At 38.1% G+C, this 27964-nt stretch overlaps 1 protein-coding gene across 2 annotated transcripts in view; it reads right to left on the bottom strand.

The window, feature by feature from the left end:
* The window catches only part of Rps6ka5 (ribosomal protein S6 kinase A5), a 188271-nt gene that overhangs the window by 122041 nt on the left and 38266 nt on the right, over positions 1–27964 (bottom strand). For both annotated transcript variants that reach the window (XM_076848025.2, XM_076848026.2), the window contains exon 2: positions 8831–8902. In XM_076848025.2, the coding sequence (XP_076704140.1) occupies positions 8831–8902 (72 nt within the window). The remainder of the gene's footprint in view (positions 1–8830; positions 8903–27964) is intronic.

Here is a 27964-nt window from a genome sequence, read left to right as displayed (position 1 = left end):
GACAAACATCGCAAAGAAAATCAAATGGTCATAAGGAAGGCAGACAGGAAAAGAAATAAATTAAAATCATTATTCCCACAAATACTTCCACATGAAAGAAAGAATTCTAAAAGATGAACCAAAGATATTTCTTGGACTTTGGAGTATCGATCTGAAAAATAATATGAGAGGCAGAATCAGAAGTGATATCTTTGTTAAACTATTTGGCCACATCCTGTGCTGGGCTGTGGGAAGAGGGCTGCAGAAACACAGATCATCTTGAGGAGTTTACAATGTGGAAGAAAGCTGAAGGGAAATTCAGAGGACAACTCGGTGCTGAAATCTCTACAAAGGACTCTTAGAGCAACGATTCCGAGAATGAAGCAATCTGGTAAGGATTTAGACAGCTGGAAAAAGAAGGAATACTTGAGATGGGGAAAAATGATAAGACACAGCGTTAGAGCAGAGTACAGATAATGGTAGGGAGTACAAGAAAATAAACTGACTAGAAAGGAGGCGGGCTAGCAGGGGGGCTGAGGAAAAAACATAGAAACTAAAAGCTAAGCAAGAATTTGGACTTGAATATGTAACTGGAAAAGACACTGTAAGTTCTTAGGGGAATTGTACAGTAATGTATTTAGTAAGTTGCATATTGTTTATAATAGAACATAGTTCAAAATGTACAAAACAGAGGAGAGAACCTGCAAAAAACAGACCAGCTAAGATACCCCTTTCAATAACTCATGAATAAGGTAAAGTGAGCAATGGCACTAGGAACACAGGAGCACAGATAAATCCAAGGGCTATTTTTACAGAAAACTTATACAACTTCATGAGAAACTGGACATAAAGCGATTAAAATAGAGAAAAGCCAAAAATTATTTCAAAGTTCCAAACTGAGTAAAGAGACCAACAGATTATTAATGGACTAAAGGAAACAAGAAAAAAGCTGAAAAGAGAGAGCACTGTCTGAATAAATGAGATGTTGACGGATATTATAGACATTTAAGACTTAAATAAAAAATCTTTCATCTCTCATATTCAAATAGTCCATAAAGTCTTCAAAATATCTGATGAACAGCATTTTTTTCTTAGCTCAGAATATACAAAATTAACTCATCAGAAAAGTTTTTAGTTTCACTTCCAAAGAAAACCTTATATGACACATAAAGACATCTGATGAGGCTTTTCTATTATTCTAAGTAGCGCTGGAAAAAAATTATCTTAAAAAGGTAATGAAACTGAAAGATTAGTGGTGAATTTTTTGAATAAAACTGAGATTTTATTATATTCAAAATAAAAGTTTCCACCTACTCCATTTAGTCATCAAAACTGATTTAAAATTCAGGAATATCTATAAATGACATTTCTTAGTTATTCCATCTTCTCATAAAAGCTACACATTGTCAGCTGAGGTGAAGGAAAAGCAGCATCCATGGCTGATGACAGACCCACTATGGCTAAGTGGACATGCAAAGGTGAAACATCACAACTAAGCTGTTGGCACACTGTGTTAGTCAGCTTGTCATCACTGTGACCAAAAAACCTGACAAGAACAACTTAGATAAGGAAAATTTTATTTGGGATTCGTGGTTTCAAAGGTTCTGTCCATGATTAGCCCACTCTGTTATTGCGGCAGAATGTTATGGCCTAAGGGTGTGACAGAGGACAGAGGCTCAGCTGAGGGGAGGCAGAAAGCTGAGAGAGAAGAGTAGCAGCCAGGGGACCAAGATATACTCCCCAAGAGTAGGCCCCCAGTGACCCACTTCCCCTAACCTTGCTTCACCTGCCTGTAGTTAACACACCTACAGCAGCCCTTTCAAACTATTAATCCATCAATGAATTGATCCATTAATTAGGGTACAGCCCTCATAATCTAAACACCTGTCAACATGCTACACTGTCTCACATATGAGCTTTTAGGAGACACCTCATATCCAAACCACAAACCACACTCACCTTTGATAAAATGCCTTAAAGGCCTATAATCAAACCACTCAAAGGAAAAGCAGACTATTAAATGTGTTGAAAGAAATACACACAAGGTTTGATTTTATTTGATAATAAAAATTTCTTCCCTTGTACTTACATGTTTTTGGAATCTAGGTTATACAAGCCTCAAAAATGAGATGGAAGAAATAATCTCCCTTATTCTGTTCTCTGGAAAAGTTTGAAGAATAAAATTATCCATGACTTTAATGTTGGTAGAACTACTTCTTAAACTCTATCAATGGTTTCCTAGTGGGGAGAGCTTTAATAACTGAACAAATTATTTCACAGTGATAGTACTATTTGGGCTTTTTGTTCCTTTTTCAAGTAGCTTGAAAATTTATACATATTAAAATTCATGTGCATGTAGTTTATTAGCATTTTTATTGCTGTGACCGAAACACCTGACAAAAACAACTTAGAAGAGGAAAAGTTTATCTGGGGCTCACAGATTCAGCGGTCTCAGTCCATGGATGGTCAACGCAATTGCTCTGGGCCCAAGGTGAGGCAGCACAACATGGGTGAAGGTGCCAGTGGAAGAAAGCTGCTTAGCTCATATGGCAAAATCAGGAAGGAGAGAGGGTGGGAAGAAAGAGGACACAAGAAGAACAAAACTTCTAGGGCACACCCCAACCCCCAGTGACCCACCTCTTACAGCTACACCCCACCTGCCAACAATTATCGCCCAGTCAATCCATTCAAACTAGGTTGGAATGATCAGGCTATAGCTTTCATAATCTAATCACTTTACTTCTGACTATTCCTGTATTAACAGGAGCTTTTGGGGGACAACTCATATCCAAACCATACCACATGTTAAAACTGGTATCTCAGAGCACTAATTCCTATCACTCCCCCCAAATTTTATGTTATTTTTATCCAATATTTCAGTTTTCCTTTTTTAATCCCACAAATTAGATGTTATGACTATGGTTTCACATTGTTAATACCATTTACATTACTCTTCACCAAAACTTTTGGTATCTCAGAAACCTCCCTGGCACCACTTTTCTTCTCCCGGAAAGTACATCTTCTAGAAAGTTTTCTAGTGTGGACTTACTGGTGGAAAATACACTCAGTTTTTGTGTATCTGACAATGTCTACTTTGTCCTCACTTATGGGAGTAGTTTTGCTGGATGCACATTTCCAGATTGACAGTTATTTCTCTGAGTATTTTATAGATATTATTCCACTATTCTACAGCTTCCATGGCTGTTACTGAAAAGTCAACAGTTATGATTGTTGTCAACCTAATTACTGTTCTTCTACAAATAAATCTTTACTTTCTGGCTTCTTTTTAGGTATTTCTACATCTCTCACACTCATAAGTTTCTCTCTGATGTATCTACATAAGAATTTATTTTTACTTGTCTACCCAGGATTTGATGTGCTTCATAAATCAGTGAATTCATATGTCGATTACACTAATTAATGAATGCTCAGCTATTATCCCTTTGAATAGTGCCTCTCCTCATTTTGTTAGCTCCTTTTGGAACTCTGATTATACAAATGTTGTCTTTCTCTACCATCTATGTTTTAACTTCTCTTTTATATATATCTTTCACCCTATATTCTGCATATTTTCCTCAAGTCTATCTTCCAATTTGCTAATTCTCTCTTTAGCTATACTTCTGTATTAGTGAACCATCCTTTGTGTTTATAATTTGAATTATTTTATGTTCACTTCCAGAAGTAGTGTTGGCTATTCAAGTAGTACTGGGTTGATCTGTGTAGTGAACCGACCTTATTTTTAAATCTGTCTAGTTTGTTTTAGCATGTCTTATTCTTTTTTTTTTTTTTTTTGGCATGTCTTATTCTTAATAGTACTATCAAATATCTTCGAGATGTTGCTTAAAGGATATAAAGTCTCAATTAGAGTGGAGGGAAGAAGTTTTAGTCATCTACTGCACTGTATGGTAATGATGGTCAATTATAATCTAGTATATGATTCAAGGTTTCTAAAAGAATAGATTTGCATTATTATCATTTAAAAAAAGGTAAGTTGGTGAGGTAATGAATACATTAGTTAATTAGCTTGAGTAAATCTTTATTTAATATATACATAAATGAAAACGTACTATAGTCCAGAAATAAACACAATTATGTCAATTTTTTAACGTTAATAAAAATAAACATATAAACATTTCCATCATATTTCATATTTCATATCAAATAAGTCCCAATTATCTCTGGTTTATTTATATCTCTTTTACCCATAATGCCTTGGTTTTGAATGTTAGCCAATTTTTGATAGTAAGGTAATACCTATAAAACTCTGATAATTCTTTAAGGTCTAGGTAAGAATTATTTCTCCAAAGAGAATTCATATTTGCTTTTGTTATACACCTGGGAACAATACCAATGCAGAACTACTACCTTAAGCTAAATCCATACTTTCTTGAATTTTTTGTTTTGCTTGTTTTTATATTCAAGCTGTCGAGCTGCATGGTATGGGACTTGTGGTTGTAAATGCTCAGGAAAGGCTTTTACTTATCTGTTTTCCTTCACCCAGAACAAATGCTGAGGTAGAAAAGTTTCCTCAACATTGCCAACTGGGGATTCCCCTCACCCCCATCATTAGTCTTTTCTCTCCCCCTGATATTGGGGATTGAACCCATGGCCATGCACACTCTAAGCAAGTGCTTTACCACTGAGCTACATTTCCAGTTCTTTTTATTTGGAGGCAGGATCTTGCTAAGTTGCCCAGGCTAGCCTCAAAGTTGCAATCCTCCTGCCTCAGTCTTCTGAATAGCTGGAATTATAGGCATGTGCCACCACACTTGGCTTTCATTTAGTTTTTTAATGAACAATAGTTATCTCTACTTCTTAGGAGCCTTAGATGCTATCTCCCGTACCAAGCATGAAAATAGTAGATCTATAAAACTACTCACAAATGAAAAGCATATTTCCCCAACACAATTCCTGCCTTTAGTAAATGTCTCTAGATTCTTACTTCCATTTTCTCTTTTGAGTCTAAGAATTTTCCTTATTCCTCACACTCAGCTCCCTTCATTTCCCGTTAGGGTTGCTAACTGCTCTTAACTAGAATCCCAATTTACCTGGGAGGTTCCCAAAATACCAAAACCCCACAAACTCTCCAGGCAATATAGATCATAATTTATTACATAAGCAAAAATTTTTTGCCACAGATTTCTTACTGTCTCACCAATTGTTAAGACAAACCTGTGGTAAAAAGATGAGATGAACCATCTCGTATCATGAATTACTTAAAACTGGAATGAATTTGAGGGGGAATTTATATAATCTTGAACTCAAAATATTTAAAATATACACAACTTCTTGTAAAACCCCTGGAAATGGAAAGTTAATAAACTAACCTGACAGTTTAACATTTAAGCAGGACAAGTAGCATTCATGAATTGAATTCTTAAGATTTCACCTAAGCCTTCTCATATCCAGTAAGTACTGAGAAGGATGTGGAAAAACTAGAATCCTTATATATTACTGGTAATAATGTAAAATGATGCAGCTCCTTTGGTTACCATTTGAGCCAGCAATTTACTCATTGTTATATATCCACAAAAATGAAAACACGTTCACACAAAACACTGCATAAGAATGTTCACAGCAGATTTATAAATAACAGCTAAAAAGTGGAAATACACAAATGTTCATCAACTGATGATTGGAAAAACAAAATATGGTATATTCAGACAATAAAAAATCTATCCATAAAAGGAATGCAGCACCGATACCTGCTACAGCACTATGAACCTAATATATTATGTAACAGAAATAGCATATACTGTATGATTCCACTTAAAGGAAATGTCCAGAAGAGGCAAAAATACACATACCACATACCGACAGTAGATTCATACTTATTTAGTAGTAGAGATAATAGTGATCTTTGAAGTAACTGCCAAAGGGTTCAAACTGTTATAAAATTGATTTTGGTGATATCTGTGCAATTCTGTGAATAGAAGGCCACTGAATCAAACACTTTAAATGAATAAACTATATGATATGTGGGATTTAACCTCAATAAAGTTGTTAAAAAACAAAACAAAAACTCATGCAAATAAAACACATTCTGTGCATTTAAATTGGCTGGTAAAGCTTTTGACAAGTTATCACAAACACTATTCTTTTTTTAATTATTTTTTTTATTATTGGTTGTTCAAAACATTACAAACACTATTCTTAAGGGAAACGAGAAACCATGGTTCTGTAACTCTCATTCCCCTGGGAGAAGATGCTGCCTTTGAAAATAGAAAACAAAGGTAGAGATGAAAGACATTATTTTGTCATTATTTGAAATCATTACTTCTTAGGTCTACGGTATGGTGGGGCTACTTGGTTTTTTTGGTTGTTATTGTTGCTTTGTTGTTTTTTGCAGTACTAGGGTTTGAACCCAGACTTTATCCCAACTAGGCAAGCTCTCTACCACTGAGCTACGTCCTAGGCCTTTTTAAAGGTTTCATTTTGAGGCAGGGTCTCACTAAGTTGCCCAGGCAGGCTGCAAACCTGGGATCCTCTGCCCAGCCTTTCAAATAGCTGGGATATAGGTGCGCACTACCACTGCTGTATGGTTGCTTTACATTTGTTTAATTTTGTTTTTGAAATTCACCTTTATGAATGATCCAAAGGTCAGAATGCACTAGAAAAATCTCCAAGTTGACAGTTACGCTAAACTCTTTCTAACAAGGTGCTTATTATAGGGTTCATTCACGGTAGCTGTAAAGCTGACTCTACATAATATGCTAACTACTCAGGAGGTTCACGAAGACCGAGGATGGCAAAACCCTAGCCATGAAAGCTCATTATTAAGTAACCGAAAGACAAGTGAATTTAAACCTGTTCATGGGAGGCTAGAGCAGTGGCTGGGACTGACAGTGGAAGCCTAGGAAAAAGCCTTTTTTTCCTGCTGCAAGGTTTGGCATTTTGGAAGGTATAGACCATACCCTCAAAGGACAACTGCAGTCTACCTATCAGGGCCTGGGGATCTAACAAGGTACAGAAGTCCCTGAGAGAGTCAAGCTAATCTTATTTTTTTTTGATCTATTCATGGAATATTTTATTTAAAGTCCATACATAGTGAATATTATGTCTTTCTGATGAACAAAATTTTTTTTTATTTATATATAGCAGCGAATGCATTACAATTCTCATTATACATATACAGCACAATTTTTCATATCTCAGGTTGTAAACAGAGTATATTCATACCAATTCGTGTCTTCATACCTGTATTTTGGATAATAATGATCCTGACATTCCACCATCATTAATAACCCCATGCCCCCTCTCTTCCCCTCAAACCACTCTGCCCTATCTAGAGTTCGTCTATTCCTCACATGCTCCCTCTCCCTATCCCACTATGAATCAGCCTCCTTATATCAAAGAAAACATTTGGCATTTGGTTTTTGGGGATTGACTAACTTCATTTAGCATTATCTTCTGTAACTCCATCCATTTACCTGCAAATGCCATGATTTTATTCTCTTTTATTGCTGAGTAATATTCCATTGTGTATATATGCAACATTTTTTTTAATCCATTCATCTATTGAAGGGCATCTAGGTTGGTTCCAGAGTTTAGCTATTGTGAATTGTGCTGCTATTAACATTGATGTGGCTGTGTCCCTGTAGTATGCTGTTTTTAAGTCCTTTGGGTTAGACCGAGGAGAGGGATAGCTGGGTCAAACAGAGGTTCCATTCCCAATTTTCCAAGGAATCTCCATACTGCTTTCCATATTGGCTGCACCAATTTGTAGTCCCAATGAGTGTACCTTTTCCCCCACATCCTCGCCAACACTTATTGTTGTCTGTCTTCATAATAGCTGCCATTCTTACTGGAGTGAGATGAAATCTTAGAGTGGTTTTGATATGCATTTCTCTAATTGCTAGTGATGATGAACATTCCTTCAACAAGAGAACACATTTTCTTCTCAGCAGCACAAGGATTCCATATTCTATATATGTCTATATTCTGTTAATTACTTATATAATTGTTATAGTTCTTTGTTAGATTTGATATTGTACCTCTCTCTTTATATTGTACCATAAACATACTTTTCAGTATGTTTTTTCACACTTTTCAGACACTTTCAGTCCCTATTTTTCTATAATAAATATTGCAACATCAAAAAAAGAGATGGGGATCTCTTTAACCACACAGACTGGCTAGCTCCAAGGCCAGCCCTAACTCCCGAGTAGCAGAGCAGAGGTAAGCATGGGCACACGTAAAGCAGAAACTCAACACATTACCACCCAGAGATCACCACTGCTACCATTTTGGTTTTTATCCCAAGATTTTCCTACATATATAAATATACACAGACATTTATTCACATAGTTATTTAATTATGGAAATTGGAAATTGTATATTCTCTTTGGTAACCTATTTTTCAACTTATGACTTTTTGGAGAGCTTTCCAAAATGTAAATAAATACAGACAATTTCAATCCTATTATATAGCTGACAGGTCCATGTTCCATTTATCCAAACCCTTACTGTTGGGTTTCTGAAGGGATTTGGGTTTTTCATTACTACAAATGATATACATTGAGTATCAGTAGCACTGAGTGAAGACTAAATGAGTCAATCAATATAAAGCATTTCACAGAATAGCTGGTTGTCTAAAAGTATTAGTGTGTTCTTTGTGAGGTTGAATTAATTTATATTCACAACAGCAAGGGAAAATATTCTTTAATTCTTAGAATTTTTGCCTTTTAATTTCTTTTGTGAGTGATTTGTTTGTAATCCTCGTCCTATTGGATTCCACAAGCTTCTAAAATTTTCATTGACTTCTGCACTGGGGATATCAATCCTGTGTCATAGGGATAACAAGTGTTCTTTTTCCTTACTTAAGAAAAAAAGGAATAAACTTATAACTTACCTCCAGTTCCTAGAACCTTCAGGAGCTCAAAATTTTCAATCCCAACCTTCTCTGCATGTCCTGTTAAATTAGCTAAAAAGAAAGATAGAGAAAGAGAGAAATAATTAAGGGGCTCACAACAGGACAGGTCCCATGGGACTTCTGATGTACCAGCAAAGTTTTATTTCTTGGCCTGGGTGATTAAACCACCAAGCACTTTACAATTTACTTGTTAAGCAGCATAGCTACATTTTGTGCGATTTTATGTTTTACATTACAATAAAACTTTTTAAAAAATTTAACTAGATAACAGTACCAAAAGTTGACATAAAGTATTAAAAGACTCACTATGGACCAATATAATCTGAACATAAACAAAAATTCTAACATATACACTAAAAAGAAAATTTGACAGATTTAGAAGATATATTTATTGAATCAGCAAATATTTACTGAGCATCAAATGCCATCCTTAGCTCTAGGTTGGGTGCATTTCTGCCACTAAGAATATGTCACTGTCTCCTGCACACATGGCGTCTCAGCCACCTCACCTCTGAAGAGCAAGCTCTGGCTGGGCGCAAACTAAGACCCCCCTACCTCTAACGTTCTAGGACTATGTTTAAAAATATAAATTCTCCAAAAACATATTCTATTCTCCACAAACTTTATAATGAGCACTTTCCACTGAATTCTGGTCCTATCGATGAGAGGTTAAAAGGTGCTGTGTTTGGGGAAGTACGGGGAGCAGAGTACTCTGGGAGTCAATTTGGAAATGGCTGGCTTTTACAAAATTAAATACTTAACCTAAGTGTTAGATGTCACAGATTCTGTACCACACATCTCCAAGATTGAGATAATGCATTTGTCAACTTATTTGAGTACAAGATTCCTATTGTGGCAATGTTATAAATATTATCTGAACTATCATTCTATGGAAATGGTGAAGAATGGCGCTAGGGTTGGGGATGTAGCTCAGTGGCAGAATGCTTACCTAGCATGTGCAAGGCCTGGGTTCAATCCTCTGCACCACAAACACACACAGACATGAACCAAATCCCAATTCTACCACTTAAAAGTTGTGTGGCTTTAAACAAGTTACTTCTCCGTGTCTCAGTTGAGGATAATAAAAATATCTATTCCCAAAGTGCACTGATGTTTGAAATTTACTTGGAAAGCATTTAAAAATTAAAATGGACTGATAAATATAGGTATGAATAGACATGTCATAAAGTAAATATCACAAAAATTTGATTGCTGAATCTAGATAATGAGTATAAGAGTATTCAACAGACAATTCTTTCAAATTCTCTGTGTATTTTTAATGTCTATATTAAAATGACAAAACAATAAATAAGACCTACCTCACAGGGTTTTGATGAGGATCAAATAAATTAAACTCACACAGTGCTTGATGCGTGTTCATAAGCAGTAGTGTGTCACAAATTATTGCTTTGAAACTGACTGCAATTTTAAGAGAATTAGATTTAACCCAAACTTTTAGAATTAAATATTAGGGGAGGCGGATGATAATGATGGTTTTAGCTGCTGAGTTGTGTGAATTCTGTATCCACAATGGAAATTCATTTCTTGTCAGATGTGTAGTTTGCAAATATTTCCTCCCATTCTATAGGTTGTCTCATCACTCGGTTGACATTTTAGTTGATACAACTCCATTTGTCAACTTTTCCTTTTGTTGCCTGCCTATCTGAGAATGTAGCCAAAAACTCTTTGCCCAGGCCAATGTCCTGAAAAGCTTCTCCTGTTTTCTTCTAGTAGCTTCAAGGTTTTCAGTCTTAACATTTAAGTCTTTGATCCATTTTGAGTTGATATTTGTAACTGGTGAGAGTCAGAGGTACAACCATTGTTTATGGTATTATTAGTTGTGATATATTGTTTTGGGCTTATAAAGTCTACAACATTTGTTTGTATGATATGATCTGCAAAGAAATTAAGAAGAAAGGGGAAGAGAGAGTTTCTTCTATTGTTCACATATTTGCCATATTTGATGATCATACTTTTCAGGGATCCAAAATTTCATCTGTCATCACTCCCCCTTAACCTTGAAGAACTTCCTTTGACATTTCTTATGGTATAGGTGATAAATTCTTTGATATTTCTTTCATCTGAAAAAATCTTTATTCATCTTCATTAAAATTGTATTGATATGTAATTCATATGCTGAAAATTCACCCTTTTACAGTGTACAATTCAGTGGTGTTTAATATATTCACAAGGTTGTGCTATTATCACTGCTAATTCCAGAATCACTGTTGTTCTTGAAGGCGTATTTTTTTATAGACAATTCTGGTTTAACAGGCTTTTTTCTTTTCTTCTAGGACTTGACCTGTGTACATCTGCTCTGGGCCTCCATGGAGTCTGAGGTGGAGTCAGTGATTAGCCAGCCGGCTCCTTAGTTTGACATGCTCTTTATTTCGGCTTTCAACAGTCTCCTAATGATGTATCTTAACACAGATTTCTTTAGGTTCATTCTGTCTGGTATTCTCTGAATATCTCTTATTTGTAAATTTCTCTTCTTGATCAAATCTGGGAAATTCTGGCCTTAATTTTTCAAATACTTTTCTATCCCATTCTCTTTCCACATTTCTTTCTTCAAGTTCACTTGCTTTTTCTTTTGCATTTTTATTCAACTGTTGAATCAATCCAGTGAATTTTTATATTTCATGCATTATTTTTCATTTCCAGAACTTCCATTTAGTTCTTTTTCATTGGTTTTATATATCTGAGTATCATTTTATTTTGTTAAGAGTATCATTTTATTTTGTTAAGAATACTGTAAAAGCATCTTAAAAATTCTTATCTGCTATTTCCAGTATCACATTCACCCTGGGAGAAGCCTTATTTGATTTTCTTTCCTCTTGGGATATGTTCCATTTTCATGACTATTAACATGTAGGGTAATTTTGGATTGTATCCTGAATAGTGTAAATGTTACTTGTGAAGAGCCCAATTATCTTTCTCCAGTGAGTGTCACTTGTTTTGTTTTAGTAGACAAATACCTTGATGTGGCTTGACTTGACTTTTAAACTTTGTTTCTAGGGAGGCAGCTCCAGTCCCAGCTGACATTTCTTACCTTTAACTGAGTTACTCGGAGTCTGTCATGTTCATGCTTAGCTCAAAGGTTAGTCAGAGATGTGGTGCACAAAATCTGAGGATGTCCTCCTCTCCCTCTGGGATTCTACTATCGTCACTTATTAGGGTTCCCCGGTTTCATTTTCTAGTTTCCCTAACAAGAAGACTGCTATTTTTCCACTGGAGTCCCCACAGCATGGAACATACTTAACCTGATCAGTGTAAAAGCAAAGCTACTTCTTGAAAGCGCCCCTCCTTCCCTCCTCCAACTGTGGACTCCGCACCAGAGCTATTTGCTTCTGTTTATTCTCAAATGCTTTCAGATATCAACATTTGAGAATAAACAAGAGATCAGAGATTAGGATTTCAATGGGCAGACTGGCCATTCTCTTGCACTTCTCCCTTCCAGGTATGCAGTAGTTAGCTAAGCAGGTTTAGGGTTGCCTTGAGACCTGGGCTATGGTTTTATCTTTGTGTCACCTCCTCCCTCAAATTTATTATGTTGAAATCCTAATTTTAATGTGCTGATATTTGTTTTTGAATTAGGCTTTTATACCTGTTTTCTCAAAAGGCACCCTTCAGTAGTGGGTTTTATTCTAACATTACAAGAAGCAAAAGTCTTCTTGCAGTCAACATTATAACAGAAATTTCTCCTTCAACCTCTACCTGCACAAGTTAATTTAAAAGAATAAAATCAAATAAAAACCGTGATATGATATAGATCCATCTCAGAGATCTTGAATTTAATATCCATATGATTCTTTCTTTTGCATTATATCCACTAGGCAAAGTAAGTGGCCATACATATGGAAGCAATTCAGTAGGAAGATCAATCATATATAGGCACAGGAGTGTTTAATTGTAAATATTTTTTCACTGTATCAATGACAAAATACATGAAAGCAAATGGGCCAGGGCTGTGGCTCAGGGGCAGAGCTTGTGCTTATCAGCATGTGAAAAGCCCTACCTAGGTTCCATCTTCAGCACACACAAAAAAGCAAATGAAAAACACATATTCAAGCATGTGAATCTAGGTGTCTAAACAGTTCTCATTTCTATGCTATTATTTTGTCATCATGATTAAAGCCTTTGAACATGAAAGTCTAAAAATAAACTATATTTCTCTTAATTAAATTGTTAACCTAAGAACAAGAGCTCCAACTTTCCAGCAACAACACTAACATTTATTAGAACAAGTCTTAAAATATTTACACATTTTATTTCACCCCAGAGGTGATATAAACATCACCAATTGCAGAAAAATCTTCTGCGCTGAGAGTCACTCACATGCCTTAGTAAGTTTGAAGTAGGTTAATCAGAAGACTTGCTGCTACCTTCATGCCTGGGACCATGCTATCAAAACAACCTGAACTCTTGGAAGAGAATTAAGAATGGCCATTGTTTTTCTTTATACCCAGAAGGACATGATGGTACCTTACTGTGGCTGTAGGAGAAAAAGAACTTTCTTCTGATCCTATGCCAGGCATGCCTCTGCTTGACCCCCTTTCTAATTTTTCCCAAAGGTGAGACAGTTACAAATCTACTACCATTCAGAAGTCCAAAACTCTGAAGGCCCACCTAGTAGTAGGCGAGCCACTGTGTCAAAAGATCAGCCTCGGGCTGGGCTGTAGCTCAGTGATAGAGCACTTGCCTAGCATGTGTGAGGCCCTGGGTTCAATTCTCAGCACCACAGATAAATAAAATAAAGACCCATTGACAACTAAAAAAACAGATCAGTCTCCACAAAAGTATTTGGTTTTGGCCTCAAATTTCGGTTATGGTTTGATCTCTGAGGCAGAGTGGCCATTCTCTTGCACTTCTCCCTTCCAGGTATGCAGCAGTTAGCTAACCAGGTTTAGGGTTGCCTTGAGACCTGGGGCTATGGTTTAATCTTTGTGTCACCTCCTCCCTCAATCTCATTATGTTGAAATCCTATTCTCTAATGTGCTGATATTGGGAAATAGGGCCTTTGGAGGCAGTGGGGTCAGAAGGTGGAGTCCTCACCATGGAAACCCTTATGAAAACTGTGAGACAGGAGAAAGCAAGCTTCCTTTCTCGCTCTGCCTTCCACCACAGTGAGGACACAATGAGAAGACAGCCATCTCCAAATCAGGAAGCAGACCTTCACCAGAGACGGTAGCTACCAGCACCTTGAACTTGTATTTGCCAGCCTCCAGAACTGTGAGAAACACATTGTTGTTTACACCACTCAGTCTGGGGTATTTTTGCTATAGGAAATAGAAGCCTGAACTAAGACACCTGGGGTTCACTCAATACTTTGTTCTCCCTTCTAGCCTTCTAAGCCACATGCTTGAACATGCTGGTCTGGTCCCCAGATTGGGATTAGATGGGGTTGAGAGGGACATAGGAAGCCTCACTGAGGCCTCAGCCTAAACAACTTGTATCAATACAACTTTCATAAAGTGGAGTCCTGCATGGGTGTGCTGGGAGCACGCTCTGCTCCTCCCAGGTGGCACTCTGATTCCACTTGCTCCTGTCATTGCAGACAGACCCCTTGTGTCTCCTGAGGGGACAGAGCAGGCTGGCTGACAGAGAGAGCAGGGTTTCTGCATTTCTGGCTCTAATACACAATGGCACTAAACCTCACCATCAGCCTCTAAAACCTAACGAGAGGATTAATTCCTTCCCACAGAAACAATGCCACAGGAAAACCCTTCACAAAACAAAACCAAAGAATATTAATAAACTTAAAAAACCTAACCCTGGAGCTGGTCAGCTGGCATGTGGCAGCACGACCACACCAGTTGCTTACAGGTGGCTTCGACTCTGAGCCACATCACATGACGATTAATAACCTGGATCAACACAATACTTGGATCTTTTCAAGGTCTACTTTAAGCCTACCTCTTTTATTAATCAGATTAGTCACCTCTTGTCAAAAGCTTTTATCATTTTTTTACATTAATGAATTATTGAGTTTAATCATTTAGAGAAGAAAGATATAAACAAGTTTTCATGCTTTCACAAAGCAATTATAACCAATTTTTCTTCTTATTAAAATATGAGGAGCTGGTGATGTGGCCCTGTGGCCCAGTGGTAGAGTGCTTTCCTGGGGTGTGGGGGGCAGAGGAGGAGGGAGGGAGGGAGGGAGGGAGAAAAGGAAGGAAGGAAAACATTGGAATCAGCCCACTAAAAAGCTTTCCACTTATTGATGAGACTTGTTTTCCTATAATGCATATTCCTTGGTTAGGTGATCACTTTTTTAATATTTATTTTTTAGTTGTAGATGGACACAATATATTTGTTTCATTTTTTTTATGTGGTTTGAACCTAGTACCTCCCGCATACTAGCCAAGCACTCATCCGCTGAGCCACAACCCCAGTCCCAAGTGATCACTTTTAAAACTGAATTTAATCCTTTCATAAGAAATCAACTTTTTTTTAACATGTCAAAACTCAAATGAATTTTCAATATTAAAGTGATTCACTTTGGGGCTGGGGATGTGGCTCAAGCGGTAGCTCGCTCTCCTGGCATGCGTGCGGCCCGGGTTCGATCCTCAGTACCACATACAAACAAAGATGTTGTGTCCGCCGATAACTAAAAAATAAATAATAAAATTCTCTCTCTCTCTTTCTCTCTCTCTCTCTCTTAAAAAAAAGTGATTCACTTTAAAAACAGTCTGAACTATTAAAAGTTTTTAAAGGAGAATATCATAAAATAGATATAAAATAATTGGTTCCTTACACAGTGATTGAACTTCAACCCATCCCGTATTTAATAAATAAATAATAATCTGTCTATATGCACTGTGACAAAATTTGACTAATTTTCCAATTTTTACTCTAGCAAGATATATTTAAAAATTTAACATAATACTTATTTTAATTGTATCATTCACTGTTATTAAATGCACTCACAGGAGCTGGCTTTGTGGCTCAGTGGTAGAGCACTTGCCAAGCATGTATGAGGCGCCTGGGATCTATTCTCAGCACCACATATAAATAAATTAATTAATTAATAATGGTATTTTATCCATCTACAATTAAAAATCTTTTTTTGGGGGGGGGGATACTGGGAATTGAACTCAGGGGCACTCGAACACTGAGCCACATCCCCAGCCCTATTTTGTATTTTATTTAGAGACAGGGTCTCACTGAGTTGCTTAGCACCTCGCTTTTGCTGAGGGTGGCTTTGAATTCATGATCCTCCTGCCTCAGCCACCCGAGCCACCGGGATTCCAGGCTTGAACCACTGCACTTGGCTAAAAAAAATTTTTTTAAATACACTCATGATGTGCAACCATCTCTACCAGTTATCCCTGCAACTTTTCAAATAAGACTAAAACTCTATCCACTGAACACTTCCCAATCCCTGGCAACCAATTCCACTTTGTGTCTCCATGATTTTGACTCAGATACGGATCTCACTGAAGAGGAATCTGGCTGGCTTACTCTACTTGGCATATGGCCCTTAATTTTCATTCGCACTGAAGCACATATAAGAATCTTTTTCATTTTTAAAGCAGAATAATATTCCATTCTATGCATCTGCCACTTTTGTTTATCCATTCATCTGTCAAGGGACACCTGGGTTGCTTCCATGCTTTAACATTGTGAATAATGCTGTTATGCACTGGGTGTATGGATACCTCCATTCTTATGGCAACTGAAATCCTATGAGAAGTGGAATTGTTGGATCAAATGGTCATTCTAGTTTTAATTTTTGGAGAAAATTTCATAGATGTGTTTTTTACATTCTTACCAACACCTGTTATTTTCTATTTTTTTTTATGTTAGCCCTCCTGATGGGTATGAGGAACTGAGTAGTCTAACTTTAAAAACAGTACATTCAAGCTAAAAGGATAATTGGTATTTGTCCAAGATTTAAATAACTTTGTTACAGTTTTTTTTTATTATAAAATAATCCAGGTTCTTTTTTAACAAAAAGATACTACAGACAGGCCTGAAGTAGACCTTGAAAATCCCTCATAACCGCAACACTCGATGATAACTTATTGTTAGCCTTTGCATATTCTTCTTGGCATATTTCAACCATGAACCTATGACTGATAAATGACTTCTTAATCCAGCTTTCTAGATAATTATATTGCCAAATGTAATTTGTAATGCATATTATCTATGATCATTTTTTTTTAAGTTGTGAAATGTTTAACTTGGAACTTCCCACTCTTAGAGAGGAAAACAATCAGTGAAAACACATTTTTTCAATTCTGTTGCCATAGTTTCTGCTAAGCTGCATAAATGTAATTGCACAGACCATGTGCTGAAATCATTTGATTAGATCCAATGATTCACTTATGTTAAAGCTAAGAAAAGGTTTAATTTAAAAGCACTTTAATAATTAAAGTTGAACAGAGAATGATGCTTTAAGCCATTTCAAACTTGCTTCTTAGTAGTGATTAAGGTACTCCTAAACCAGATTTTCTTTAATAAATTAATCTTTTCTTAAACTTGACTATGTTAGAAATATAATTTAATAAACAAGTTTATGGAGCCTATGGGCATGAATATCATCATCATCTAAAGCTGGTCAGAAAAGTTCACTGAGAATACCCATCCTTGTGCACTCATTTAATAAATATTTATGAATGCCTATTAAAGGCTAGGCCCTAGGTTAGGTGTGAGGTCTTGCTCGAAGTGCAGGATCTATACTGGTAAAAATGAGAGGATGGTTGGAGAATTCTAGGCCAGAAGACTAGCTGGAGCAAATGTATAGGTGGGAATAACTATTTTCTTAGTAGAAAATAATAAGAGAACTGTTCTAATTCACTCTATTATGTAATGTGGGAAAAAGTAAAAGCATAACATAAAATAGATACATGGAACTAGCTGATTCAAAACCTGCAATGCCAGACTGATGACTCTGAACTGAATCTGTAAGTAATAATAGCTCTTGACATGATAAAAGCATGTTTAGAAAAATTACTCCAGCAGTAGTGTGCTAGGAGGATAGAAGAAAAAAAAAACTAATGCTAAAAGATGATGATATTATTGCAGACAAAGGTGCCATAAACATACACTGGAGAAAAGATAGCCTGTTCAACAAATAGTCCTGGGAAAACTGGAAATCTTTATGTAGTAGAATGAAATTTAATCTCTGTATCCTACCTTGTACAAAACTCAACTCAAAGTGAATCAAGGACCTGGACATTACACCGAGACTTTGTGCCTGCTAGAAGAAAATGTAGGCCCAACTCTTCATCATGTCAGCTTAGGAACAAACTTCCTCAACAAGACTCCAAAAGTGCAAGAATTAAAATCAAGAATCAATAAATGGGATGGTATCCAACTAAAAAGCCTCTTTAAAGCAAAGGCAACAATCAAGAATGTGAGCAGAGAGGGAGAAAATCTTTGCCACTTGCATCTCAGAACATTAAATCTCCAAGATATATAAAGAACTCAAAAAAAACTAAAAAAACTAAAAAACTAAAAAAAAATCAAATAACCCAATCAATAAATGGGTAAAGGAACTAAACAGGCACTCCACTGAAGAAGAAATACAATGGTCAAAAAAATATGAAAAAAAAAATGTTCAATACCTCTAGCAAATAGAGAAATGCAAATTAAAACTACACTGAGATTTCAGGTCACTCAAGTCAGAATGGCAATTAGCAAGAATACAAGTAACAATAAATGTTGGCAAGGATGTGGGGGAAATGTTCACTCATACATCACTGGTGGAAATACAAATTGGTACAACCACTCTGGAAAGCAGTATGGAGATTCCTCAGAAAACTTGGAACAGAAACACCATTTGACCAAGTTATCCCACTCCTCGGCATATACTCAAAGGACTTAAAATCACTATACTATGGTGACATGGTCATGTTAATGTATATAGCAGCTCAATTCACAATAACTAAGTTATGGAACCACCTAGGTGCCCTTCAACAGATGAACAGATAAGGAAAATGTGGTATACATACAATGGATATTACTTAGCCATAAATAAGAATGAAATTGTGGCATTTGCAGGTAAATGGATGGACTTGGAGACTGTCATGCTAAGTGAAACGGTCTCTCTTATATGTGGAGGTTAATACACAACAAACAGTGAAGAAGAGAAGTTCAGTAGATTAGACAAAGAGGAATGAAGGGAAGGGAGGGTGAATGGGAATAGGAAAGCGAGTAGAGTGAATCGGACATCACTTTTCTATATTCATCTATGAATACATGACCATGTAACTCCACATCATGTACAACCAGAAGTCTGGGATCCTAATTAGAATGAGTCATACTCCATGTATGTATAACGTGTCAAAGTACACTCCACTGTCATGTGTATTGAAAAAGAATTTTTAAAAATGGTGGAGCCTTTGGGAGGTGACTTGGCCATGAGGGCAGAGCTCTCACAGATGGAATTAGTGGCCTTATAAAAGAGTTTAAGGGCTGGACACAATGACACACACCTAAAATCCCAGCTACTCCTGTGAGGCAGGAGGGTTGCAAGTTTGAAGTCAACCTCACCAATTAAATGAGACCTTGTCTCAAAATAAAAATAAGAAGTGCTAGAGCTGTAGCTCAATGGTTGAGTAACCTGGTCTTAATTTCCAGTATAGAAAGAAAGGGAGGGAGGGAGGGAGGGAGGAGGAACAAAGGAAGGAAGGAAGGACAGGACAGATAGGCAAGCTTGAGGGAGCCTCAGGCCCTTCCACTGTGTGAGGACATAGCTAGAAGGGGCAATCTATGAAACAGACAGCTCTCACCAGACACCAGATCTGCTGGCGCCTTGATCTTGAACTTCCCAACCTCCAGAACTGTGAGAACTAAATTTCTGTTGTTTATAAATTAACCAGCCTAAGGTATTTTGTTATGGTAGACCAAACAGACTAAGGCTGTCCCATATTTAAAGTACAAGAAATGCAGGTCTGGTGAATGAACAGCACTATAGTCAGAACAAGGAAGTGGAAAGGGGAAGTTTGGGGTTGCAACACTGCCATGAGGTGAAGGCCAATCATCCCAGCTGGATGTGTGCAGGCAGCGCTAGAAGCAGAACTGAAGTTCTGCAGAGACTTTATGCACCACGTTAGAAGAGAGGCAGTGGCTAAAGCTTCAAGAAGCCCCTCAGGAGACTGCACAAAGAGAAAAGTGAGTCTTAACTTCTACCTGGAGTAAAAAAGCAAGAAGAAAACTGAGTCAGAGAATCAGTCATTAGAAAACTCACTGTACACTAAATCCAACCAAAGACAGAATATCAAAAAACAACGTAAGTATTGATGGAGTAAAACATAACAGAAAGATGGAAATGGATGAAGACAGCAGCACACTAGGGCAGTTCAGTCAACAGTGATTTTCTTTAAGGAACCATTGACAGTGGAAGGATAAGAGCAAAAGCCAGATTCTTTTTTTACAGGGTTGGGTACTGGGGATCAAACTCAGGAGCACTCAACCACTGAGCCACATCCCCAGCCCTATTCTGTATTTAATTTAGAGACAGGATCTGAGTTGCTTATCACCTCACTTTTGCTGAGGCTGGCTTTGAACTTGTGATCCTCCTGCCTCAGCCTCCTGAGCCCCTGGGATTAAAGGTGTGCACCACCATACCTGATGCAAAAGCCAGATTCTAAGAGTATAATCTATATTTTTAAAGTTTAAAAGGTGGGAGGCCATTAAAAAAATAAAACAAATAGTCAAAACAGAAAAAAGTGAGTTATTTCTATGATGATTTATCTTTAAACATACAGTGGTATGACTGTTAAATAGGATAGTGACCACAGAAATGACCTCCTGCAACCCTTTTAAATTCTGAAGTCAAATATCATGGGTGGAACCAAGGTATTCAAGGCCATACTCTGGGGAGTAAGAAAAATTGTCCCAGGATCAAAACAACAAACTAGCTGGAAAAACCACTGAGTTTTCCATGAAAATGCAGCCTCGTGGAGCTATAGTATCTTCAATCATCAAACTCTTCAATAACACTACAGTCCAAATCACATCCAGCCTTTTAAAGACAATCTGAAACCCCTTTGTGTCAATGCCAGTGTAACGGGCATTCAACTGCTCACAATAAAAGTTAAACTCAACCTAAAAGCCTATCAATAAACAAAGCTTGAGCCTCAAGTCCACACAGGATGGCCAGAATATGAGGGTAGGGGTGAAAAGAGAACACCACCCTCAAAGAATATAGACAAGGGATGGGGACATAAAAGAGGAAATAAGAGGCAGTAGGAAAGAATCAGATGAAACTTTTTTTTCCAACTTAGAAAGCAGATGGGAAGGAAAGCCCGTGAGTAGAGGGGACACGGGAGCAGGTCCTCCTGGCAGTGATAAATAATGGGATCCAGGGCAGAAAGGGTGGGAGAGGAGAAATAAAGGGTAGAGAGACAGATGAGGATATGCAAAGGTGTCAGACACAGGGGACAGAATGACTAAACACAGCCTTGCTGGAGGACAGAACAGCCTCTAAAGAAAGCACTGCAGAAGCAGCGCACTGAAGCAAGAGAATGCTTCACCATCAGCTTGGCTACAATATGCCACAGAGGATGAAACCAAACCACACAAACTCACCTTAGGAGATACAAACTACTGTAAGCAGAGTAGAAGCACTTGAGATATCTTAATCAAAAAAAATTTAAAAGTCTAAACAATGGACAACAAAAGATAGACTGGAGAAACGGTAAAACTAAAACAACAACAAACCACTCCAAATTGTCAACATGTTCCTATCAGTGTCCAGGGGGACAACCAACCAGTCAACTGAAACACCAGGTCCCCCGGGAAGGAGCACCCCCATGATAGAGAAGGCTGTATCACGCTCTCAGGCCACAATTCATTAGGTATATGAACAGTCACCCATCTCCTTTTTTTCTGATTCCAGGTAGCATTTGACTCTATCATTCTTTTGATTATAATGATAACTCTAGGCATAAAATCAGGGCATGAAGAGAAAATGCAAGCAGTATCATGACCCAATACTGAATGAATCCTATTTTCCTCTATCCAGGAACATTTAATTAACAGCAATGTATAAATGATACTGCAGCAAGTATACTGTGACTGTGTCAATGATTTTCTGATGTTTTTCATTTTGAAAAATGGAGAAGAATTATAAAAAGCAAGAGCGAGAGATTCAGTTGTGAATGCAATAGGAAGTACAGAAATCTACTGCTTGTTGCAGCCTAACTGAACTAAGAAGTCATAACTCCCTATAAATGTCTGATCTACAAAACACTGTCAATCTCTAGAATTTAAACTTTGTCCACTCAAAATCCTATTCAATTTTCAGGTACTTAAACTTCTTTTGTCTGTGTAATATCGGTTCATCAACAAACAAAAATCAAAAAGGAGAAAAGGGAAACAAAGCCCAAAAACATGTTAATAAAAAAAGTTCCCATTTTTGGTGAAGAAAGGAGTTTCAGTCCTGGTCCTTTTTTTCCCATTCCTCAATCATTAGTTTCACTTTCCCCTTTCAAACAGCTTCAGTATTAAAGAAATCTCAGTATTAGTCTCTAACTTTCGAGTTCTGGTACAAAAAAGATGAGGACACCACAGATGGTCCCACTTCCAACGTCTGGCATAGACTTGCCAACTTTACAATGGTCTAAAAGTGATGATTTGGTAGAAAGGGCACCTAGAATCTTGAGTTTGGATCTTTTCCCCAGGCTGGTGACACTGGTGCAGGGCAGCAGCAGCCAGCCTCAGTTCCTGGTCAGCCTGCAACCATGAGGAAATGACCTCTGCAGCGCCCGTGCTGCGGAGCTGTGAAGTTCAGCAGGTTAGGCGCAGAGTGCGCTTTCAAACGCGCAATGGTTCAGCAACATTGTCAGCTTAAACATGGGTCCAATAGGACTCACCCCATAATCATTGAGGAGCATCTGTAGGAGGTTCACCAGAGAAACTGAACCAACAGGGCATCTCTCTCTCTCTCTCTCTCTCTCTCTCTCTCTCTCTCTCTCTCTCACACACACACACACACACACACACACACACACCTTTTTTAAAAAAACTTATAAGAAACTGGCTCATGTGATTATGGAGACCTATGGTCCAAAATCTCCAAGGCGAGCTGGTGGGCTGAAGGTGAAAGATGGTTAATTGCTTCCAGTTTGAGGCTGGCAAACCAGAGATCCAAGAAAGCTCTTGTTCAAGTCCAAGGACAGACAGCTATACAACCAGGCAGGGTGATGTTGCAAATGAAGCCTGAAGACAGTGCTGCCGAATTTTTTTTAGCTTGGGGGTAACCAGTCTTTTTGTTCTCTTGAGCCCTTCATCTGATTGCATGAGGCCCACCCACATGTCGGAGGGCAATCTGCCTTATTTGACCTCTATGGACTTAAATGTTAATCTCACCCCCCCAAAAAAAAATCCTCACAGAAACATCCAAAATGTTTGTGTGACCAAATATCCATTGATTCAGCCAAGTTGACACACAAAATCAACCATCACAAGGCCATCCCTTGTTGACCATGCGTATCTCCTTTAAATGATATATAATCTCCAAAAAAAAAGACAATAACAAGGTCATAATATAATATACGACTCTCCTGTGAAAATGCAGGAACCCTTTCTCCAGAAGAGGAGGCAGAGTCCTTAGATGATGATCACTCTTCTCCTTGATATCTAGTACTTGAATACTATGACAAACTTAGTACATCTGAGTTTATAAGGAAATAAGAGAGGTAGAGCACAAAAATCCTGTTTTTATGTATTAACATACATAAAAATACATTCATAATGAAATAAGGAAATATCCATGATACTCATTGCTGTAACTGGTTACATACATGGTCCTAACTAGTACTTATAAACAAAAAATTTTCTTCCATTGCCCATTCTGTATGCCTTTTGCCTTCAGCTGGCTCCTCCAACAGTTGTGATCTCCTGGAGAGGTGACTCAAACCTTTGCTCCTTAAAGGTCTGGGCCACAAGTAGTCCTGCCTGAACTGGGGAGTTGTAATTTTCCATTGGATTTAATCACAGGTTGTAGCAATGTTAAGAGACAATTTAAGGAATACTCAAGACTCCAAACACACGCTTCCTACCTTTACTGTACTACTTTCTTGTACTACAACTATATAAGTAGTAGTAAGCCCAAAGTGGCCAGGAGGCAGACTTAACTTCCAATTGAATGGGGTCATGGCTATTTCTCCTGGTGAAAGCCTTTGAAACTATGCTAAGCCAGCAGGGTAAAAAGTTGTAACAGGAAGCAAATGGGATATTAGGGGTAACAGTGAGCAGCACCACTCTAACTTCTACCACTGGATTCCTGGACTTGAGAGGCCTGGCTCAGGGAGAAACAGTATCATTAACTGGATGCTGAATCAGAACATATGCCCGCTTCTGGAGAACCCCTCTCATCCCTGGAAGGTACCAGCACCTAAATAGCGCTATAACTGAGTTTTCAAAAGGCTATTCCAGCATTCTATCAAGGCAACAGCTTCAAGATGGGAGAAAGCGGGCTGGGGATGTGGCTCAAGCGGTAGCATGCTCGCCTGGCATGCGTGCGGCCCAGGTTCGATCCTCAGCACCACATACAAATAAAGATGTTGTGTCCGCCGAAAACTAAAAAAAAAATAAATAAATATTAAAATTCTCAAAAAAAAAAAAAAAAGATGGGAGAAAGCATGGTGGGCCCAGCAATGTCCATGGCACAGGCCCACTACCATACTTAAGTTGCTGTGAAGCAAGTTCACTGACCCTGAGTGATGTGTGGAAGACAACAATGGATGAGGCATTTGGTACGTCCTCGGTTGGCAGCTGGACAGAAGGCTAACCCTATCAGAGTGTCTATTACAGCAAGAAGGAAACACTGCCCCTTCCGTGAGGTTAGGGGTGGGCAGCCATTTCCCTCTCCAGGCAGTGGTCCATATCGAGACTCAGTGCTGGTCTCTACTATTGGCAGACTGGGCACCTGGCCCAGGCTATTGACAAGTGGGAGCCCACGCTGTTGAACTGATGTAACTCTGCCCTTGGCCATGCTGTTCATGACCCCACTGAACCATGAGAAGGGTGCCTAGGCAAGGAGGCTGACCGCTCTCCACTGAACAGGCTATCCTATCCACTTGATTATCAATATCCTTCTCTATCAAGGTTACCCTTCAGTGAGCAATGACATGGGACAAAAATATCTTCCTGTTTTTTCCCAATTTAGAGAGCCCTGCACATTTTTTTTTTTTTCTCAGATTTCCAATTTCCAACCATGTTCCTTCCAGGTCTCTGACCATCCAGCCAAACTATCGGCTGTACTTCATAAATCAGCATATAATCTCACATCCGGTCATTTCTCCATCTAAGCAAAGTGAACAATAAAGGGCAATACTCCAGGTCCTGCCCACACGAGGACATCCTTTCTCCACCCTTCAGGGGTCTCAGAGAGGGCTGGAATGCTGGTGTTCACCTGCACATGGTGCCAGCATATGGTACAGTACCAGTATGAACTAGACCCCAGTTTCTTCTTCCTTTGTCAACATCATAAGGAAATCCCCAGACCTTAGGTGCAGGCTGGGAGAGAGAGAGCAGTGGGCAGGAGTGAGGCAAGGAACTTTGCCACTTCTTCATGGAACTTTGCCTCCAGGGCCTGCCTGACCTGACCCCATACATACTTCCATCTGATGACAGAGTGCAGGTACATGTGCCTAACTTCATGGAGGGAAATTTACTTTCTCATCCAAAAAGACACACAGAAATACCCAGAATAGCGTTTAACCAAATATGTGGACACCCTAGTTTCAGAAAAGTAAGTAAAACCATAATAGATGCATGCATACGTGTGTGTGCATGTGTACGTGTGTGTATGTGCATGTGTGAGCAGTAATAAGAGGAAAAACAAATGGAGAGAATGTTAAAAATCAGGAATTATGAACAAAGGTTCTTCAGATTATGAATTAATAAAAAGGTATGTGGATTACAAGTTGTCTATTATTTTTGCCATTTGGGATTTTTAAATCATTTTAAGATAAAATTTTAAAAACTAATTGGCAAAAAGAAAAAAGCTAAATGACCAGTGTGCGCTGAGATTATGTTTAGAGGCACAAAAGATCTGTGGCTTTTTTTGTGGTGACATAATTGTGCTGGTCCCCTAGTCATAAAATCAGAAGCAATGTTTGAGCGCGTGTTGGGCGACAGGTTATACAGGTGTGCGTGAGATGAGAACGGGGGACAGTGCGTGCTGTGTAGCTCCAGTGCTTCTAAGCCCTCCACAGCACTCCTTGGCTTTTATCTGGTAAGCCGCAGAATTGGGGCTGAGCACCGGGTGGTTGAGAGAACAGCTGAAGCTGACACAGGGGAGGAAGGACAGAAGCAGACAGGCGAATCCAGTTTCTGCGGTCCCCAGTTTTCTCAGCATTAAATTACATAACTCACTGGGAGTTAAAAGTAACATTTTTTAAAAGCAAAATTAATCTTGAAAAATTAATTGGCAGTAGCCCTATGAAAATTTAGAGCTGTAAGCACAAATTATTACAAACTGATATGGTATTCAAGGCTGCTACCTTTAAGTGCCCATAGAAATCAAACTGGCACTATTAGCAGCATGTTGCCTGGAAAATAGAAAAAGGGAAGGGTGTTCACGAAGTACTTTCTGACAACAGAACTGCAGCGGAAAATGAGGCTTTAACTTGGGAGGAACAAAGAGCTGCTACAGTTTCCTACATCAAATTGAAATCTGATCTTGGAAACATTATCTTGGACTATTAAATTTAAAAGTACTTTATATCTTACATGAAAAGTATGGTTCAAAATATATAAACAAACAAAAATAATATCAGGAGCAGTATGGAAGGTGGGATATATGCCTTGCTGTAATTGTTTCATTCTTTATTATTCCCAAGCTACCTAATTTTTCCTTGCCAAAAGACTGATGCACGACATCTACTGCAAATAAAGTGGGGGTACGGAATGATGCGCGTTGCGGGGGGGGGGGGGGGGGGCAGGGCCGCCTGTGCCTTCTCTCTCCATCCAGGCTTGAAGCACACCTGCCTTTAATTTATGTGTTAGACAGTTAATGATTTATAAACTAGCACTACAGAATCTTGCTTTTAAAAATAGTCTTATAAAAAATATTAACACTATCCTTTTGGATTTACTGTTTTGTTCCCTAAAATCTCTCTCTTTTTTTTTTTTTTTTTGCAGGGGGGGAAGTTTACTGGGGATTGAGCTCAGGGGCACTCCACCACTGAGCCACATTCTCAGCCCTATTTCATATTTTCTATTTAGAGACAGGGTCTCACTGAGTTGCTTAGTGTCTTACTTTTGCTGAGGCTGGCTTTGAACTTGAGATCCTCCTGCTTCAGCCTCCTGAGCCCCTGGGATTACAGGCATGTGCCACCTTGCCCAGCTGCTAAAATATCATTTCTTTACATTTTGGCAAATATTAAGTCCAGTCATTTAACATGACCAAGAAATGAAGTATGTAGACTACAGATTTTTCTCTTAAAGTTGCATAGTTTACAATAATTACAAAGTTCCAAATAAACTGGCTATAATAAGAGTGCTTATTTTCCACTGGCCATTTTCATTTGGAAATCCTGTATATATTTCTCATACTTTTTAAAATTTATAACAGTTATATTTACCAAATCTACACACACACACACATATACACACAGCTACATGTAAAATAGCATGTTATCAAATTACATGCTATTAAAGGCCATAAAAATTTGCAACATTTGAGAATAATGCATTAATAAATAATGTTTTACAAAAGTAAAGAACAAGTTGTGGGCTGGGGATGTGGCTCAAGCGGTAGCGCACTCGCCTGGCATGCGTGCGGCCCGGGTTCGATTCTCAGGACCACATACAAAACAAAGATGTTGTGTCCGCCAATAACTAAAAAATAAATATTAAAATTCTCTCTCTCTCTCTCTCTCACTCACTCTCTCTTTAAAAAAAAAAAAGAACAAGTTGTTTTCTACATGATGTGTATGATGTATCGTTTTTATGTGTATATTATAAAACTAGTCTTAGGGGGCTGGGGTTGTAATTCAGTGGTAGAGCTTTGCCTAGCAAGTGTGAGGCACTGGGTTCAATTCTCAGCACTATAAATAAATAAATAAATAAATAAATGTCCACCAACAATTACAACTATTAGATATTATTATTGCTGTATGTATATAAGTGACTGTATGACCAATGTGATTCTGC

This window comes from Callospermophilus lateralis, chromosome 3 (assembly GCF_048772815.1).
Source record: "Callospermophilus lateralis isolate mCalLat2 chromosome 3, mCalLat2.hap1, whole genome shotgun sequence".
NCBI classification, from domain to species: domain Eukaryota; kingdom Metazoa; phylum Chordata; class Mammalia; order Rodentia; family Sciuridae; genus Callospermophilus; species Callospermophilus lateralis.
This window is presented reverse-complemented; position numbering and strand designations above follow the sequence as displayed.